Below are 19,612 nucleotides of genomic sequence, written 5' to 3' on the forward strand. Positions count from 1 at the left end.
GTAAAATCTATGCTCATGTATCAAACAAACGATGAGGTATTGGAAGCAACAGAGAAAAGTTCATCAAATAAGTAATGATTAAGATCTGAAGGGGTATTTATTTCTTTAAAATCCCTGGTCATTTTTCTCTTAATCCCATCCGTTGGACAGCATTCATTAAATTGGCCGTTAAATTTTACTATTTGGTGAAGCACTAGAGAAAAAAAAGACTTTGGAAAGTCAAGTCACAAGAAAATAAATCATCTCCATCAACAGTACACCATAATAACCCCATTCAGAACATTCTGGTTTGAAGTCAGACTCCAAAGAAATGACTGCATTCTGCTACTGTGGAAACCAAAGCAGACAAAATCAAGTATTTTGGTTGGATTTGAATGGAAGTCAACTCAGACATGCATCAGATGGTTCTAATTTGCTCTTTTGATATGTCTCAGATCTTTATGTGAAGGCCAGATCCAGAAGTAAATTTTTATCTGCCTTCTGATAAATTGTGATTATAAGCCCATGAGATGTTCAGCAATGAAAGGTTTTCACCAGAGTGTGGACACCCTTATAGTTTTTTTCAGAACACAATATGAAGTCAGGAAGCAAAAAGGTTTATAGTCAGTAAGGAAACCGATCCCATAAGGAGAAAAAGTAATATATAAATTAATGATCGATCTTTCTGCAAAATCTTTTGACAACTTTTTATGTCAGAGTGTTTGATCATTATCTAAGTCAAATAGTTGTGGCCTGATCTACTTCTCTGATTATAATATCATTTATAGTAACTAAGTCTTCCTGCCTTTCCTCCCCCACCCTCATTCATAAACAGAAAAGAATGAAGAGGAAGAACAAGAAGCAAAAATGGAACTTAAGCGCAGACTCAGCAGAAAGGTGATGAAAACATGACTGTTAATGATCATGTGTGTTTTGAGATATACTTCATTATTTAAATGCAGATCAGCCCTCTGCCTTTACATTTGATACTGAGGAATAATTACTCCAATTAGTTCACTACCTACTCAAAGACATTAAGATCAATGGAATGCATATAATATGGATTATGTTTATATTTACGATTGCATGATATGCTAATTTGAAAAGTTAACAATCAAAAGTTTTAAATTACATTTACCAATTACGAATATAGCATGTAATCTGTGTGAATACTTGTTTAAATGCGAAGAGGAACAAAAAAGAAAAGAAAATCACACAAATGTCTTTTATTCAGCGATAACCATTATTAACATTTCAATATAGTTTTTATTTTTTTATTTTTATTTTTTTTCAATATACAGTTTTTAAAAATGCTCACGTTTTCTGTGTAGTCTTGGAAATATTACATAAATATTAAATTGAAGATCTGCCACTATTCCATGTGTGAGCTGGGTCAGGAATTTATTAAGTGAATTTGATTACCCAACCTGCCTGCTGCTGGGCTACCTAACTTGACAAATGGCTTACCTCCAAAACTCAGACCGTTGTTTCCACCCACTCATAAAAACATAAATCTGACACCAGGGTCATCGCTTTTTCTGTGTTAGAATAACAATAGTCTTCGGAAAAATTAAGCACTATCAGAGTTTATCTTTCATTATATTTCACTATAAATCTTTATACAAATATATAAAGATTTACTTGTAATTCTTTAGATTATACCTTTCACACCTGGATAAGGCAGGATAAGTAAAATATGACATCTGCAGTGAAGTGTGTGACCTGACCCACGTTTATCTGAGATGGCTGGGGAGTCCACAGCAAAAGCACTCTAAGGCATACAGAAGAAACTCCATTCCCATGGAAAAGTTGGAGACTATTTTGAGAGATTTTGGTTTTCATTTTTAGGGAAAAAGATCCTTAATTCATCTTTTTTTTTTTTTTTCAAAGATCCTACATGTCAAGTAATGATCAAGCTGACAGAGTTCCTGTAAACTGAATTGCTAGAGATGGCTCTTGTGGCATTCGGTGGCTGTTATGTTACCAGCTACAAATAAGAATAGCCCCTCCTCACTGTCCATGCTCACCCCTGCCATACACACTCATCTTTTGTCAATCCATTTGGGCCCCACCGGGAGGCAACAGAGCCTGGCCTGACCCCCTGACTCCCGCTTCCCTCCACTCTACAGAGCTCTCTGCCATAGGTACAGAACATTCCATCGCGCTAATAACACAGTCCTAAAGGGCAAGACTGGATGGAGAATTTCTGACCCATGTGGCCTCTGGTCCCTTGCCTTTTGGGCACTCCCCAGAGGCAGTGGTTTCTCTACCTTCTTACCCCCACATGCCCTGGAGAGGCAGTAAGAAGCTAGCAATATAGATTGAACAACATGTGAGTATAAGGGAACCATTTAGATCATTCCTCCCTCTGTCCATTGCCTACCAGGGCTTTATGAAGCTAGAAGGAGTCACAGTTGCCATACCCCAGCTCAAGTGAACTCAGAGTGTAGACCCAGGCCCTTATAGGAGTGCTCAAGTGATTTGAATGTTAGAGCATTGACCTGCTTCAGCCTCTGATTTTACTCAAGAGGACATTGAGGCTCAGGAAAGGTTTTTTGGGTTTTTGTTTGTTTGTTTGTTTGTTTGTTTTCCACAAACACATCATTTTTGTGTGTCAAGGTGCTCAGTTTTTTTAGATTGAAGTTGTATGCATAAGGAACCTCTCCAAAGAAGACCACTTAGACAATGAATGGTCTGGCTGTATACACAGTACATCTATGGGTAAAAAAGATACTGGAAATGGACCCCATGGGTAAAAGAGGCCTGGGTCTATGGCATCTCCAGACTGAGAGAGGCCACAGAAGCATGAACCTTAGTAGCAGAGAGTAGATCATGCCTGTCAGCTAGGGCCCAGCAATCTTTAGTCTCTCAGAGCCATCTCTCTTTATTCTTGGGCTTGGGAAAGGACCAAGAGAGGAGAACAAATACACAGGGCTGGGTGGATTAAATATAACTGTAAATTTGAATTTGACTAAGACCATAGGAGGAATCCAAGTTATTAGAAGTGTCTTAAAGGTCTCAGCCTATTTTAAGCAGTTAAGGCTCACTGAATGTACTCCGTGCCCCTGTGCATTTCTGCACAGCAGCTTTTCCCACCGGGATAATGTCAAACCTGGGCCTGGGTCTCTAGTCTTTCCCAGATGACCACCATAGACACGCCCTTCACCGGAGCATTTCTTTGTCATAACTTTGTGCATTTCTGAATATAGAGGTTTAATATAATAGGAACAGAGATCTCATTTCGAAAAGTTACAGTGCTTTTGTCTGGATGATTCAGTCTCCAAGCCAGCCATCCTATATCTGGATTGCTATTGTGTCTGTGTGGCTTCGTGTTCCTTGTGTCAGGGATGACAGGTGCCTTTATCGCAATGCCAGGCAAGTTGGGGAAAATAGCATAACGCAGATGGCTGCCAACGCCTGTGACCTATCTAACAATGATGATTTTTATAGTTTCAGAATTAGGGCACACTGCTTTCTGGTTCTCATTAGAAACTCCCAAGATGCTGCTGCCTTTTTTTTCTCTTTTGGATATCTGAAAGTGACCTTGTTTAACCATAACTTTGAAGTTCTCTATAGACAACTTGCCACCATGAGGCTGTAAATGGTCTCCTGAACTTGTCCTTTTTTCCCTATCCCCCTGCAGCTCAGCCTGAGACCTACAGTGGCCGAGCTCCAAGCTCGAAGGATCCTGCGGTTTAATGAGTATGTGGAAGTCACCGAGTCTCCTGACTACGATCGCCGGGCAGACAAGCCCTGGGCCAGGTTAACACCTGCAGACAAGGCAAGAAATCCTCATGGTTTTAGCCGTGATTTTATTTATGATTTTATTGCTTTTCTCAAAGCTTCAATATCCGTGTGGCCTCACCCCACAAACACACACATACTCAGTCGTCCCAGGAGGCTAGATATTACCACATAACTCAAAAGTTTTCTGCCTTTAGTTATTTGAGCCACTTAAGTGATCCATTTAGGAATAGCAATGGAGTTCTTTCAGCTAAGTCTTAGAAAAAATGAGTTCTTAGTTACCGTGTAACCTGCCTGCATTCATACCTGGATTGAGGGCACGGTAGTTCCACAGCCATGATTTTTCCTTACTCTTAGAAAATATAATTTATACAAGTTATCATTTTCAAGGGATATGTTAATAGTGAAAAAAGTATTGATCTATATGAAGGCCGACACACTTTTTCTACAAACAGCCAGAGAGTAAATATTTTAGGCTTTGTGGGCCATATAGTCTTGGTTGCAATAGCTCAGCTCTGTCGTAGTCTGAAAGCAGCCATAGACAACAGGTGAGTGAATGGATGTATGTGTGTTCCAATAAAACTTTTTTTACAAGAACAGGTGGTGGGCCAGATTTCCCCTGCAGGCCATGGGTTACCAACTCTTAATCTATATCATAGCTCACAGTCCAGAAAAACTTGAAATGTATAGTGAGTCCCATCATGGAGAAAGACTATTTTATGAGTAATATAGTTCCAAAGCCAAACAATTTTGCTAACCTTTTGTTTTCAAATTCTTCAGTTTAGGGTTTTCCTAATATCCCAAGTAATGATTTCTAATTTTTGTCTCTAAGCAAAATTTGGTATCAAATAAACTCATGCCACATTCAGTCAATGCTAGAGCTCAGTATTTTAATTATATGCCGTGCTGAAGCTTTTTAATAGGTTTCATTCTGTAAAGCACCTGCTGCATTCAAGCACGTATCAGAGATATAGATCAGAAATCATCTGCTCACAAGAAGAAATGAAAATGAGGGAGGAAAATGATCACAAAGGAAGGATGTTTGGAATGAGAATAGAGAGTAGAGGGAGGCTAAGAATGGCACCCAAGGGACCCAACATTGGCGAAGAGGCAGTCGAACATGAAGAAGAAATGTCTGTGAGGTAGGGAAAGAGGAGAAGACGTAGCCCAATAGCCTAGGAAGGAGAAGATCAGGTCACAAGTGGTTAGTCATGTGGCTAGAGGGGACGTTTTAGCAGTCTGGTGGGTGGAAGCCTGACTAGTAGAGAAAAGGAAAATAAAATAAAACCTCAAGAGTCTTGGCTGTGAAGGAGAAGCCATAGAAGGAGGTAATCACTTGAGCGGTGATGATTGTGGAGGCTGCAAGCTTTTATATATACGAGAAATACCTGAGCAATCTTTTATGCCACAAAGAAGGGGCCAAAAGAAAAAGAAAGGTTGAATACATAGGAGAAAAGGCCAGTAACTGATATAGTAGGGCATAATCAATGGAGCAGCAGGAGAATGTATGTTTGTAGAAAAGGCAAGGAGGAGACCCTTGCGGCTGGGATGGAGAGCACAGGCTGAGGAACGCCCGAAAGGTAGAGGCTTCTCCAAGGCAGGTAAAATCACTCAGGTTGAGGGAAGCCACCAGGGGATGAAGAAGATTGGTACTCAGGTCCGTGTCAAGCTCACTGCTAATCAGTGCCTTGTTTCTTGAAGGAAATGTCAAGGTTATGGGTTACAAAGAATTGCCTGTAAACTACTTACTGTGGTTTCTTGCCCTCATCCCTAAGGCTCCCTGTGTAAAGTCCAGCCCTGTGCTATTCCCTAGGTTACCAAGAAGAAGAATGCCTGGCCTTGAGAGCCTTGTGTTCTAGTCAGAGGGTATACTCATGGACACAAGTGCTGTGAGTGCAGAGTGCATGGAGTCCTGAGAGAGGGTAAGGGGAAAGGTGGGAAGATTTGGGGGCAAGCCCCTCCCACCCTTGAGGTGAGCCTTGAAGGTATCTCATTAAGCACGGTGTGGACAGAGGGAGCCTGCCATTTGCCTACTGCCTACTTCTCACATCCAGGTCTCCGGCAAGTTGTCATGGGGTGTGAAAAACACGTCTCCCCCTGGGAGCCCCTCTTGGGCTGATGTGAAACACAGCTAACACAGTGTGTTTTATCCTAATCACAGCCCTCAACCAGCAGCCCTTTGCTCTTCCCTTTACTGCCTCACACGTAATTCTGAGTGGTTTCCACTGCTTTATTTGCCTTCCTTCCTGCACTTTCCCCTCTCTGTTCAGCAACAGTAGACTTCACTTATGACCTCATGTGTTGTCTGACACCTCACAAAGAAATACAAGGTTTGAGGTCAGGTGCAGTCTTTAGGGTGAGTGTTAACAACAGATAACATTTCTTTCTCAACCCTAACCCTATCTCAGTTCTGGTCGTATACATTCTTCTGGCATTTTGGTTTTTTATTTTTTTTAGTTGTGAATTATATCACATGGTGAAGAATGTGTGAAACAAATGTACCATTTAACTAATAAAAGGAAGAGACCTGTTTTATTAATCCCTGAATATTACTAGTACCTGAACAGAGCTCTGTGTGCTCCTTCCCAATTGCATTTCTCTCCCTTCCATGAGGAATAACCACCAGGGCACCTGGATGGCTCAATTGGTTGAGCATCTGCCTTCAGCTCAGGTCAGGATCTCACAGTTTGTGGGTTCGAGCCCCGTGTCGGGCTCTGTGCTGACAGCTCAGAGCCTGGAGCCTGCTTCAGATTCTGTGTCTCCCTCTTTCTCTGCCCTTTATACCCCACCCCGAAAATAAATAAACATTAAAAAATTAAAAAAAAAAATGGAATAGCCACCACCCTGACTTTTGTCTTAATTATTTCCTTTCTTTCCTTTTTAGGAGTTTAACCACCTTATTTATACCTCTAAACAATAGCGGTATATTTGTTAGTTTTGCCAGTTTTGGAGGCTAAGTACATCATATGCTGTACTTCTGGGTGTTGCATCATTCAGTCAACACCAAAGAATCTGGGTTAACGCACTAGGCCATCATTTTTCTTTTTCACTGAAATATAATACTTTGTCATATGTATCAGTCACAAAGTAATTATCCATTTAGTTCTTGATTACTTAGTTTCTAGATTTTACATTCGCAAGCTATATACTATGAAGATTCGTGTATCATCTTCAGGGACACGGATCCAGGACTTTTTTCTAGCATATATTCCTTATATGCTAGATCCTTACAATGGGATTGCTGGGTCCTAGAATGTAGGAATGTTCGGCTAAATTAGGCAGTGGCAATAGCTTCCCAAAATAATTGCTCTGGTTTACCCTCCCACCAGCAAAGGTTAAAACTTCCCATGGTTCTATGTTCTTACCAACATGTGATGGTCAGGCTTTTTGTTCCTTTTTTGTTGTTTTTTTTACTTGACAACCTAGTGGTTATGAAATAATATCTCATTGCACTTATACTTTGCCTCTCATTAATTACTAATGAGGTTGAGCATATTGTCATACCTATTCTGCATACGGATTCTACTTTTGTGCCTGTCTTTTGTCTATTTTCTTTTGGGTTATCAATTTCTTGTTGATTCATAGGAGTCCTTCCTATATTTCAGTTATGTATATTGTAAATACATATTTATCTTCTCCTGACTTATAACATTGTATTCTCTTTATGGTATGTTTTGACAAAAGAGATGCTTACCTTTAATATAGTGAATTTATCCACTTTTTCTTTATGGCTTGTGATTTTGTTTCTTTGAAAAAATTCTTCCCATACCAAAATCCAAAATGTATTCTGCTATACTGTTTTCTAAAACGTGTATAGTTTTGCTTTTCACATTTAAGTTCTTCATTTACCTAGAGCTGATGTCTTTAGAAGATATAAGATATGCCTTTAACTCTGTAGAGTAGATCATCTCTAGTATGTTTTCTATGTTGCTGTTTGCTCTGTGATCTTCTTTCTTGTAAATTTCTTGCCTTTATCTGGCTGTTCTTTTCTAACTTAAGATGGACTCTAAATCATTAACCTTCTTCTTTCCTTTTTTTCTGATATAAGCACCGAAGCTATAAATGGCGCTGTATGTCAGTGGTTCCCAACCTTGGTTACACATCACACTCACCCAGAGGAGCTATAAGAATGCTGATCCCTGGGACCCACCTCCAAAGATCCTGATTTAATTGGTCTGAGGTGTGGCCTTAAATACTGGGATTTTAAAAGTATATGGTCAGTAATTATTAAATGTTCCATATATCCTTGAAAACTGTGTGTGTTCAGTTTGGGGGTATGGCATTTAAAATATGTCTGAAACTAAATCTTGTTGGTCTCATTCAGATTTCTGTATCCTTGGCTTTTTTATCCTTGCTTTTTTTTTTTTTTTTTTTTTTTCCTGCCTAGTCTATCCTATACCAAGAGAGGAATATGTTATCTCTCCCAATACATATTTGGATCTTCCCTTTTCTTTATAATTCTATCAATTTTACTTCGTATATTCCGAGATTGTGTTAATAGATATATATGTTTAGAATAATTACATTTTCCTGATGAAGCCTTTATTATGAGACTCTATTCAAGAAATGCTTTCTGTTGTAAAGACTATTTTATCCAATATTATTTTAACATAAAGGTGAGTTGTTTTAGACCACCTTAGTTCAATGAATTCACACTGTAAACCCATGTGAGGGCTACCTATGGATTCATATGTTTAGGATAGATTTCATCAGCATGACACTTTCTGTGTGGTTCTCTGGGATCAGACATTCTAGCATAGCCTTCACTGAGGCTATACCATAAGGGCCCCTCTCTATGGCAGGAGGATCATGTATTAGACTTTCCACCTTGGGCAGGTTTTGTCTCTGGTCTTCAGTATCTCACTAAGCTATGAAGATGACCGCTTGGAGTCACCACATAGCAAATGCCCTCAAGGTCAGAGGCAATTTCAGTGCTCTCCTTACCCCATTTCTCTGCGCTTCATTTTCATTTATTATTTTCCATCGAAGTATTTTTTACTTTCTTACCAGCTAATTAGTACACTTAAGATAATTTTTTAATGTTATATACAGCATTTTACTTGGTTTTTCAGTAGAAGGGCTAGTCAAGGTATGTCGTTTTGTAAGAATAGTATAGAGGTGCCTGGCTGGCTCAGTCAGAAGAGCATGCAACTCTTTTTTTTTTTTTAAGTTTTTTATTTATTTTGAGAGAGAGAGAGAATGCACACAGAACAGGCAGCAAGAGGGCAGAAAGAGAGAGAATCCCGAGCAGGCTTTGCCCTGTCAACGTGGAGCCCGATGCAGGGCTTGAACTCACAAACTGTGAGATCATGACCTGAGCTGGAGTCAGACGTTTAACTAACTGAGCCACCCAGGTGCCCTGAGCTTGCTTCTCTTGATCTCAGGGTCATGAGTTCAAGCCCCATGTTGGATGTAGAGAGTACTAAAAAAAATAAATAAACTTTTTAAAAAAAATCTTTAAAAAAATGAAAGAAATTGTGTACACTGTTGTATAAGTTTTCTTACATTCTCCTCCCCTAGTTGTGGGCTTTTGGTCACTCACCTCTTATTTAGTGACTCTCAGTTGTCCCTGCTCCAGTCACTATTTCTGTGCAGTGAACTTCCCAAAACTTAGTGACTGAAAATCACAACTATGTTATTCCATCTTACAGATTTTGTGGGTTGGGGATTTAGTCAGGACTCAGCTAGGCAATTCTGCTTTTCATGAGGTTGACTCTGGTTACTCAGTGTTACTCAACTGACAGATACGTTGCTCTGGAGGGTCCCAGATGGCTTCTTTACATGTCTGTTATCTTAGAGAGGATGGCTCAGAAGCTGGGCTCAGTTGAGGTTATCCACCAAAGCACCTACACATGGCCTCTTCTGCATAGTGGCCTCAGACTTGTCACATTTATTACACGGTAGCTGGCTTTTTCCAGAGCCAGTGGCCCAAGAGAACAAGGTAAAAGCCGTATGGCTTTATCTAACCCTACTTTAGAAGACACCCAGCCTTATTCCTCCACATTCTATTACTTATAAGTAGGTCATAAGATCAGCCCAGCTTCAGAGCGAGGGGAATTCGCTCTACCTCTCAATGAGGGATTGGCAAGGTCATATTGCAGAAGAACATGTGGGCTGGAGGTGTTACTGCTGCCATCTTTTACAAACGTAATTGCCACATCCACCATTCCCAGCTGGCTTGATATTCAAATGCTGAATTTCACAAAGGCAGGTAGGGAGTGGCCTGGGAAACGAGTAAAGATCACAGCAGGTACAAAGTATGGAAGCAGCGGGAGTCTAAATGATTAAATTTTCCGTACCCTAGAAATAGTCATTTCTAACTCATGTCTGTTGTTGGAAGTCTAAACTCCTTCATCTCTAGTTATAATAAGAGGATTTTTCTTTTTAATTTTGTGTTGAAACAAAAATAGATTTTTGTGCCGGACTTCTAGGCTGCAGGGGAGATCTACTTGGTCAGTTTTTCTTCTGCAGCCTAGTGTCTGTTCAAGAGCACTTTAAAGGCACATGACTGGCATCTCCCCTGCAGAGCAAACTCTGAGCCCCAGAGCTCAGCCAGAACCCCTCCCTCCTCACATGTGAGGCTCATTATTTTTCCTGTGACATTGTCTCTCCCATTTCTCCTGACACTTGTGAAGCTCTAAAGGACAGCATTTTTAGAACTGGATTTATATTGTAAAATATTTTTCCTTGAAGAAAAATAAGAATCATTTCTTTTAGATTAAAAAAATGTCCCATGCTTTTTAAAGATAGAAGATAGAAAAACACAACAATTTAAAATGCCATTAATGTATAGTATATTGTGTATACACAAATGACTCATGTTTGTCAGCAAAAATCAGAATATTCAAAAATATAAAAAGAAGAAACAACAATTATAATGCGTATCAGTGCACGGTACTTTTAAGAACTTCTAAAAATATTATTTTCTACCTACCTAACACTGAAAAAAATAGTTATTTATTTTCTCTACATGTTAAAAGAGGAATATAATGAAATGGTAGTTATTGCCCAGAGATACTATTAATGGTCTTAGTGTGTTTGTCATCTTAGAATGAAAATAATACGTGCTAAACATCATTATTGTAACAAGCATTTCTGGATTTGTGTTGCTTTTTACCTTAAAATAAAACTCTTCATGATATATAATGATAGGTTAAAGATCATGTATTTTATTCAACGAGTATATATTTTATTCTATAAGTAATGTATTTTATACCAGTTAGGTATAATAATCTGTAATTTAACTTTCATGGTAAAAAAGAGTTTTACTTTTTCACTTTTGAACTATAAATCCCATTTAAAGAAAAACAAATATTGGAATCAAGTATTTCCACCTCTGCTCTCAAAATAAACACTGGACTTCCTGCCTCCTAAAGGGGCCATCCTTCTGTCTCTTCTCCTCCTACTATTTCTTGGCCCCACTAAGATACGACTTTGCATTTAAAAAAATCTTTGAAGTTCAAGTGTGTAAAGAGAAGGGGTCGGGAGGCAGTCAATAACCAATCAAATCTCATTCTGTGAAAACACTGTGGAGAATGCTGTAGAGAATCTCATAAATCCGGTAGCCTTATTAAATTGCTCAAATTGGGAAAGAGAAGTGGTGGGAGAAATGCTTTATTAATTGTGAATTTGAGCTTAATTCACCTTTAAAATACAACTTTCAGGGCACCTGGGTGGCTCAGTCGGTTAAGTGTCCGACTTAAGCTCAGGTCATGATCTCACAGCTTGTGAGTTCGAGCTCCTGTGTCACGTTCTGTGCTGACAGCTCAGAACCTGAAGTCTGCTTCAGATTCTATGTCTCCCTCTCTCTGTGTCCCTCCCCTACTCATTTTCTCTCTCCTTCTCTCTCTCTCTCTCTCAAAAATAAATAAACATTTTAAAAAATTAAAAAAAATAAAATACAATTTTCAATTTTAAAATATATGTACTTGAGTACAGCACTAGAAACAGATACACAAACATAAAGATACAGATGATGTCTATCTGTATCTGTGCTGAAGTGGATAAATGAGCCTTAAGATGACAGAATAGGCAGAGCCAGAGAAGGCCATCAACTTGGCCTGAAGATCAAGGTTAACCTGACAGTTGCCATCTCCCTGGGGTAGGCTATGAAGCTCCATGGTACAGAGGAGAGGACAGGCTTTAGAGCTGGGCTTTTAAGGGTTTGATTTCTGACTTGGCCACTTGGGAGATGTTTGACCTTGGCTAAATCATTTAACTTGAGTTTCCTTACTTGTAGAGCCAATTATATCCATCTTGAGAATTAGATAATGTATTCATGAAGTTCTAGCTCATCAATAAATGGTAGTGCTTACCAGTGTTACATTCATGGGCAGGCTTGATAATCTAAGCTTTGTTCCCCATTGGTGATGTTTTCATTATGCTTTGAAACCTCAGTTTACAGTCTAGTTGAAAATTATCCAGTGAAGGGGCACCTAGGTGGCACAGTCAGTTGAGTGTTGGACTCTTGGTCATGATCCCAGGGGTGTGGAATTGAGCCCTGTGTCAGGCTCTGTGCTGAGTATGGAGCCTGCTTGAGAGTCTCTCTTTCTGTCTCTGTCTTAAAAAATATAAATGAATGAATGAGTGAATGAATGGATGAATGAAATTATCCAGTGAAAGAGAATTGAAAATGCAGATAGTACATGGTTTGCTCTAGAAGTTACTCAGTAATTACTTATATATTAAAACCCTTGTAATAATTAACTGTCCTAGGGGGTGCATGGGTGGCTCAGTAGGTTAAATGCCTGACTTTTGATTTTGGCTCAGGTCATGATCTCATGGTTTGTGAGATTGAACCCTGCAACGGACTCTGTGCTGACAGTGAGGAGCCTGCTTGGGATTCTCTTTCCTTCTCTCTCTGCCTCACCCTGCTCACATGCTTTCTCTCTCTCAAAATAAATAAATAAACTTAAAAAGAAGAAGAAAGGGGCATCTGGGTGGCTCAGTTGGTTAAGCATCTGACTCTTGTTTTCCGCTAAGGTCATGATCCCATGGTTCGTGAGTTTGCACCCCATATAGGGCTCTGCACTGACAGTGCTCTCTCTTTTTCTCTCTCTCTTAAAATAAATAAATAACCTTAAAATAATAAAATAAGAGAATAAAATAGAACTGTCCTAGATAACGGGGACATAAAGATGAACATACTACCCTTCCAGGAATGCACTGTCTAAACAGGTCACAGGAAAGACTGAGATTTTGATTCTCTGCCGAGATATTCTTGGCCTGTTCCTGGTTGTCCTGGCAGCAAAGAAGAGTACACTTACCTCTGCATAGCATCGAGCTTGATGAGTAGTCAAGAAATTCCCTCCTTGTTCCACATCAGATTTTTACCAAAGAAATAAGCAGAAGACATCAAATGATGGGAGCTCTAGTTAATCCTGGCTTCACCGCTCATGCTATTTGAGAAGGCAGCAGGGCCCATATTTTCAAAAATTACCTGATGCTCCTGGCCAGGATGACCCCGGAGCTGACTGGAAGAGATTAAACAGACCTTCCATCGCTGGTCATCACTAGTCAATTTTAAACTTCATTTCAGTCATTTTTGTTTCCTCTTTCCTCTCTATTAGTCTCATGGTACCAAAAAATGCTGTGTATTTGCTCTCAGTGCTATCTCCTGGGGTTTGTTTTGTTCCAGTCTTAGAAATACCTGGTTTTGGCTCAGTGACTTACCAGTGTTGGGTCCAGCTCAGCACCATTCTGGCTCCAATCTCACTATAGCAGCCTAGCTGTTTTATCCTGTATCTTTCTACACAATCAGTTCCATTTACATTTATGAGAGAAGTCATTAGGCCTAAACTCTGGCCTCATTTGCATAGAAAGGAGTTAAGATTATTGTACTTGTATTTTCTGAACACAAAGCATCTTTAATCACTCTTTTCCTCTCATAACCTTCTTTAAATAGTAAGAGGAAGCAATTCTTGGAACATAATTGTGTTAGTCCTGCAGTGAATTTTTGAAAGGAGTATTGCATTTCTTTAATTGACTGTAGTCATGTCTTGCTGATAACATATTTCCAAATAATCAGTCCCTAGAATTTCACATCATATTCATTGCCTATAACTGACTCATTATTCCTAATTACAAACCAGCCCACACAACATAGAGACCTGAGGCAATTATCTGGATGACTTAGGCTCTGATGCTCGTTTCATTGGAAAGACTGCGGGACTTGAAGTAAGAAGGCCTATGTATGAGCCCCATCTTTGCCCTTTAACATCCGTTCGATATCTAGCAAGTCACCCTATCTCTCAAGGCCTCCATTTTATCATTTGTAAGATGAGATAGTGTTCGGGTTATCAACTGTTTAGTGACTTAACCATCTTATTTTGCTCACCACTTCCAAGATGGCTCCCTCACTGTCACATCTGTGCCTTGTTGCTTCTTGGCCTCTGTAGGCACCCACATGGCACCCCATCCTCCCTGGCCTCTTCCTGTACCTTGGCTTTCTCACAGTATGGTCTCCTGAGAGTGGTCACATTTTTTCTTTTACATGGCAGCTGACTTCCAGGAAGAAGGAGACAAAAGATGCCAAACCAGTCAAGGGCTACATCCCAGTCTAGCACAACCTCACCTCCTCTGTGTTCTGTTGCTTAAAGTAGTTGCAGGACTCATCCAGATTCAAGGCTGGAGAGACAGACTCTACCTCTTGATGGGGGAATGACAAAGTCACATTGCAGATGTGCATATGGGATATGCCCAAGAGTCTCAAACTGAATTTCTCAGGAAAAATGCATATGTATATGGTTATAAGTGAATTGTAAATGTTACTAATGTAAGGGATGTGTAGCATACAATTTACAATTAAAAATAAACCATATGGTACTCTTTTTTGTAGATTCTATATCCCAATTGATTCTAAAAGAATGCTTTCACTGACTTTTGCCAGACTCTTAGATCAGTAGCCAACCTACTATTGAGAATAAGGACGTTGCCTTATTTGTCTTTCAGTCTCGTTCAGTGACATTATCTTGCACATAGTAGACTCTCCAAATAACAGTGAAAGAACTGTTAGTCACAGTCATAAACTAAAATTTAGTTCATCTTTCAGAAGTTTCACAATAATGACATTTTATTGATACTTAGTGTGCAAAGCACTTTCACATATGCTCTTTTTTTAAGTATATAATTTTAAGTATATTCTATAAGTATAAACTCCATGAAGACAGAACTTTTTGTTTTCTTTTTTTTTTTTTTTTAGTTTTAGAGAGAGCATGAGCAGAGGAGAAGGACGGAGGGAGAGAGAAAGGGAGAAAGAGAGAGAGAATCTTTTTTTTTTTTTTTTTTTAATTTTTTTTTTTTCAACGTTTATTTAGTTTTGGGACAGAGAGAGACAGAGCATGAACGGGGGAGGGGCAGAGAGAGAGGGAGACACAGAATCGGAAACAGACTCCAGGCTCTGAGCCATCAGCCCAGAGCCCGACGTGGGGCTCGAACTCACGGACCGCGAGATCGTGACCTGGCTGAAGTCGGACGCTTAACCGACTGCGCCACCCAGGCGCCCCGAGAGAGAGAATCTTAAGCAGCCTCCACGCTCAGTATGGAGCTTGACGTGGGACTTGATCCCCCATCCCTGGGATCATGACCTGAGCTGAAATCAGAAGTCAGACACTCAACTGACTGAGCCACCTAGGTGCCCCACACGTATGCTCTTAATCGAGTCTTGTAATACTGTAAGGAATTCCCATTCCCATTCCCCAGAGGGGAAAACAAGTTTTGGAGCAAAATAATTCACTGAGGGCCACTGCTATTGAAGGCATAAGGGCAAGACTACAACCCATGACTTCTGACACCAAGTGTACCACTTTGTACTTCCTCTACAGAAATCTTAAATTTGGAGGAGAAAATGAAAATGAACATGGAGATGGGATTCTCTGCCACTCTCTATATTAAAATACTTCCTTTCAAGGAAGTCTTTCCGATAGATGCTAATTGGCAATTTGTATAGGGTATGTTCACTATTTCAGCTCCTGGTTTAGGTACCAGTATTTACAGTGAGTACAACAAAATACCCTCAGTGTTGATTTCTCTTGTGAGACAAGATGTATGGTCTTACCACAGGGGACTCAGGCCCACAAATATCTTTCTGCTTGCTTCATCCCTTTCAGAACTCAGTAGCAAGAATTACTTCCACAGTTCCCAGCCACAGGTTCCCTGTAGAAACTAGAGCAGCTGAGGGATGCATGTAGGGAGATGAGACACTCTATGACTACGGGATTTAAATACAACACTGAAAAGCCTGTTGGAGGAAAGCTTGCATATTGCAGAGACAGTCAGTGATGGGAGAAAGCCAGAGAGAGGCCTCCAGGCTTCCTCCTGTCTCTTCCCTTTTTTTTTTTTTTTTTAAATTTTTTTTTTTCAACGTTTTTTATTTATTTTGGGACAGAGAGAGACAGAGCATGAACGGGGGAGGGGCAGAGAGAGAGGGAGACACAGAATCGGAAACAGGCTCCAGGCTCCGAGCCATCAGCCCAGAGCCCGACGCGGGGCTCGAACTCACGGACCGCGAGATCGTGACCTGGCTGAAGTCGGACGCTTAACCGACTGCGCCACCCAGGCGCCCCTTCCCTTTTTAAAATTCATCATTTTCCAACCACAAAGTAGATTTTCTTATCTCTCAGTCAAATCACTCTCTGTGGTTTGTAGTATCATTCTGTGTTTTGGCTGAAGAGTCCATTTATCATAGAGGTTAGGGTATGGAGATATTTTTATTAATAGTTTTTATTTACAAGAGGGACAAGTTCTTTGTAGAGAAATTAGGAAATAAAGATAAGCAAAAGTTAGGGTGCCTGGGTGGCTCAGTCAGTTAAGTGTCCAACTCTTGATTTTGGCTCAGGTCATGATCTCGCAGTTCATGAGTTTGAGCCCCATGTCGGGCTGCACGCTGACAGTGTGGAGCCTGCCTGGGCTTCTCTCTCTCTCTCTCTCTCTCTCTCTCTCTCTCTCTCTCTCAAAATAAATAATTAAAGTGAAAAAAAAAGGATAAGCACAAAGTTGAAAGCAGAAACCATCCATGATCTAGTCACTATTGTTAATAGATAACTCACATTAACATTTTTGTGATTATTTCAGCATTTCAACCTGAGAGACATAAGCATCTCTCCAAATCCCAACATTTACGTGACATGGGTTATGTGTTTGTTAAATAGTAATAGTAATGACATTCTAGTACACATTTTCCGAGCGGCTTTAGGTGCTCTGCTGAAACTTTTCATTCTACTTGTCTGAACTTTCAAAATTTGAGAATAAATAGCACCTGCCTTCTCAGCAGTTCTATGGCAGCTAGTCAAGGCCATGTCGCTGCACATGGTGTGCAATGCAGAACTTTCATAGGGAAATGATAATTGTTTCTGAGAAAGTCTTATGACCTATGCTATCCTGTGGTCATCGAGGGTGGGGGATGTGTGTGACTCACAGACTAGATCCCAGGATGAGTTTAGCAAAGGCCTTTCTCCTCTCCTCTTTGTCAGTGACACTTGAAGGACATCTGACCCTCCTCTTTGTCAGTGACACTTGAAGGACATCTGACCCTCCTCTTTGTCAGTGACACTTGAAGGAAATCTGACCTGGGTTTTTTTTGGCTATAGTGTGATACTACATTTATCGTACCTCTACCAGGTAAAGACCTAGTAGAAATTAGGAATCTCTTTTTGCAAGACATTTATTAAAAGAATGTCTGCTTTGTTGATGCTGTTATGCTAAGAAAATATGTGACCTAAGTACAATTCTGTTTATCTGGGTTTTTTTTTTCCCCTATTTAGGCAGCAATAAGGAAGGAACTAAATGAATTTAAAAGCACAGAAATGGAAGTTCATGAAGAGAGTCGACAGTTTACAAGGTAGGTGGGCAAAATGCAATTCAACATATTTTTTGTGTGTATTTTACCACAATTAAAAGTTTTTTTAAGTTTTTTTAATGTTTATTTTTGAGAGAGAGAGACAGAATGTGAGTGGGGGAGGGGCAGAGAATCCAAAGCAGGCTCCGGGCTCTGAGCTGTCAGCACTGAGCCCCACGCCAGGCTCAAACCCACGAGCCGTGGCATCGTGACCTGATCTGAAGTCAAACACTTAACCAACTGAGCCACCCAGGCAGCCCTACAAGTTTTTTTAAATACAGTTGAGCCTAACACCATCTAACGAACATTTCTAAAATTAAGTCTTTTTTTTTTTTTTTTTTTTTTCCTACAGAAGTCTGAATCATTCCAAAGGGCTATGTTTGGGTTTCTTTCTTAGCTTTATTTTCTGGGACAGGAGAAACGCATTAGAATCATTTATTCTGTCCTTAAAGAGACTTAGTTGAAGTTTTATGCCCAGAACAGATGCTGGAAAGAGCCACTATGGGCACCTTGTGTCTGCTTTGAGATCACAGTAGACATAACCTAGAGAAGATAGAAACTCAATTTTTAGAAGATTTAACTTAGACTAGGAATCCAGTTTTTACTGGTGCTGTGGAAGATTGCAATAATCCTACTCTTGTAACTCCCGGTACCCCCTCGGTTTCAGTTTATTCTTCTGCTGAAACCAGAAGAGACCTGAATGTGATCATATAGTCTGACTACCTGCCCTCCCTCCCCCACACCCCCCCACCACCACTTAACAGGTGTTCTGTTTATTTCTCTCTAATGGATTTATGTGGTCTGGTTTTTTTTTTTATAACACGTATATTCGTAAAAATTTGCATGCCAATTAAAAATTGAATTATTGGGGGGCGGCTGGGTGGCTCAGTCGGTTAAGCATCTGACATCAGCTCAGGTCATGATCTCATGGTTCGTGGGTTCGAGTCCCGCGTCAGGCTCTGTGCTGACAGCTCAGGGCCTGGAGCCTGCTTCTGATTCTGTGTCTCCCTCCCCTCAGCTCCTCCCCTGCTCACACTCTGTCCCTCTCTCAAAATAAATAAAGATTAAAAAAAAATTTTTTTTAAATTGAATTGTTGGGGCACCTGGGTGGCTCAGTTGATTAAGTGTCTGACTTCGGCTCAGGTTATGATTTCATGGTTCGTGGGTTCGAGCATCCCCTGGCTGCTTCAGATTCTGTGTCTCCCTCTCTCTCTGCCCCTCTTCCACTCACACTCTGTCTCTCTCCCTCTCTTAAAAATAAATAAAAACATTAAAATAAAATTGAATTGTTAAAAAACATACCAAGACAGATGATTACATGAAGAAGACCACAGTAGGTCTTTCTGGAAAGCAAATACTGGTTCCCTAGGCTAGAACAGCTTCTGCAGGACAGCCATATATTATGGTGCTGCTCTGTCTGCAGTGGCTCCTGTCGTTGGTGCTGTTCCATGCTGAGCATGTCCTAGATAAAGAAAGTCATGGTACAACTTCATAATTTAATAGCAAATCCCTTCCCTAAAGTTGATGGGGGCCTCCTTGCTCCAAAGCTATTGCTTCTGTGATAATGTCTGGCCTGCAGAAGAAATTCCCCCTTTCTCCTAGGGGAGATTTATTTGTTTTGGTTCCTCCCATATCATGTTTATTTGTAAATGCATTCGGGGCTTTTAGCCATCTGAATGTGTAGGATTTGTCTCTATCTGAGGGCTGCATCCTCTCCTGATCTACTCTTGGGCCAGTCACACGCCCGTATCAAGCCAGACCTATTTGTCCCCTCCTTTTCTCCCTTCCACTCTGAGGTCAGGGAAAGTTCATGCTGATATTTGACACCTGTGGCCATACTTCTCCAGTAAAGTTGATCATAATAAGGTGGCTGAATATTTATGGTGACATCTAGTTGGCTGGGACCTCCGGGTAACTGGAAGGACAGCATGCACATGTACTTGTGCTTTTGAGTCCTGACCCCCGAGATATAGTGACTACACTCAACCTATTCTTTATCATTCAGGATAGCTTTACTTCTGTGTGTTTTTCCTAGAAATCATAGAAATCCTGATT

At 40.3% G+C, this 19,612-nt stretch overlaps 1 protein-coding gene across 4 annotated transcripts in view; it reads left to right on the plus strand.

The window, feature by feature from the left end:
* The window catches only part of PHACTR2 (phosphatase and actin regulator 2), a 135,746-nt gene that overhangs the window by 97,886 nt on the left and 18,248 nt on the right, over positions 1 to 19,612 (plus strand). For all 4 annotated transcript variants that reach the window (XM_030316499.2, XM_030316500.1, XM_030316501.1 and 1 more), the window contains 3 exons: positions 815 to 876; positions 3,623 to 3,760; positions 17,484 to 17,560. In XM_030316499.2, coding sequence (XP_030172359.1) covers positions 815 to 876; positions 3,623 to 3,760; positions 17,484 to 17,560 — 277 coding nt within the window. The remainder of the gene's footprint in view (positions 1 to 814; positions 877 to 3,622; positions 3,761 to 17,483; positions 17,561 to 19,612) is intronic.

This window comes from Lynx canadensis, chromosome B2 (assembly GCF_007474595.2).
Source record: "Lynx canadensis isolate LIC74 chromosome B2, mLynCan4.pri.v2, whole genome shotgun sequence".
Lineage (NCBI taxonomy): Eukaryota > Metazoa > Chordata > Mammalia > Carnivora > Felidae > Lynx > Lynx canadensis.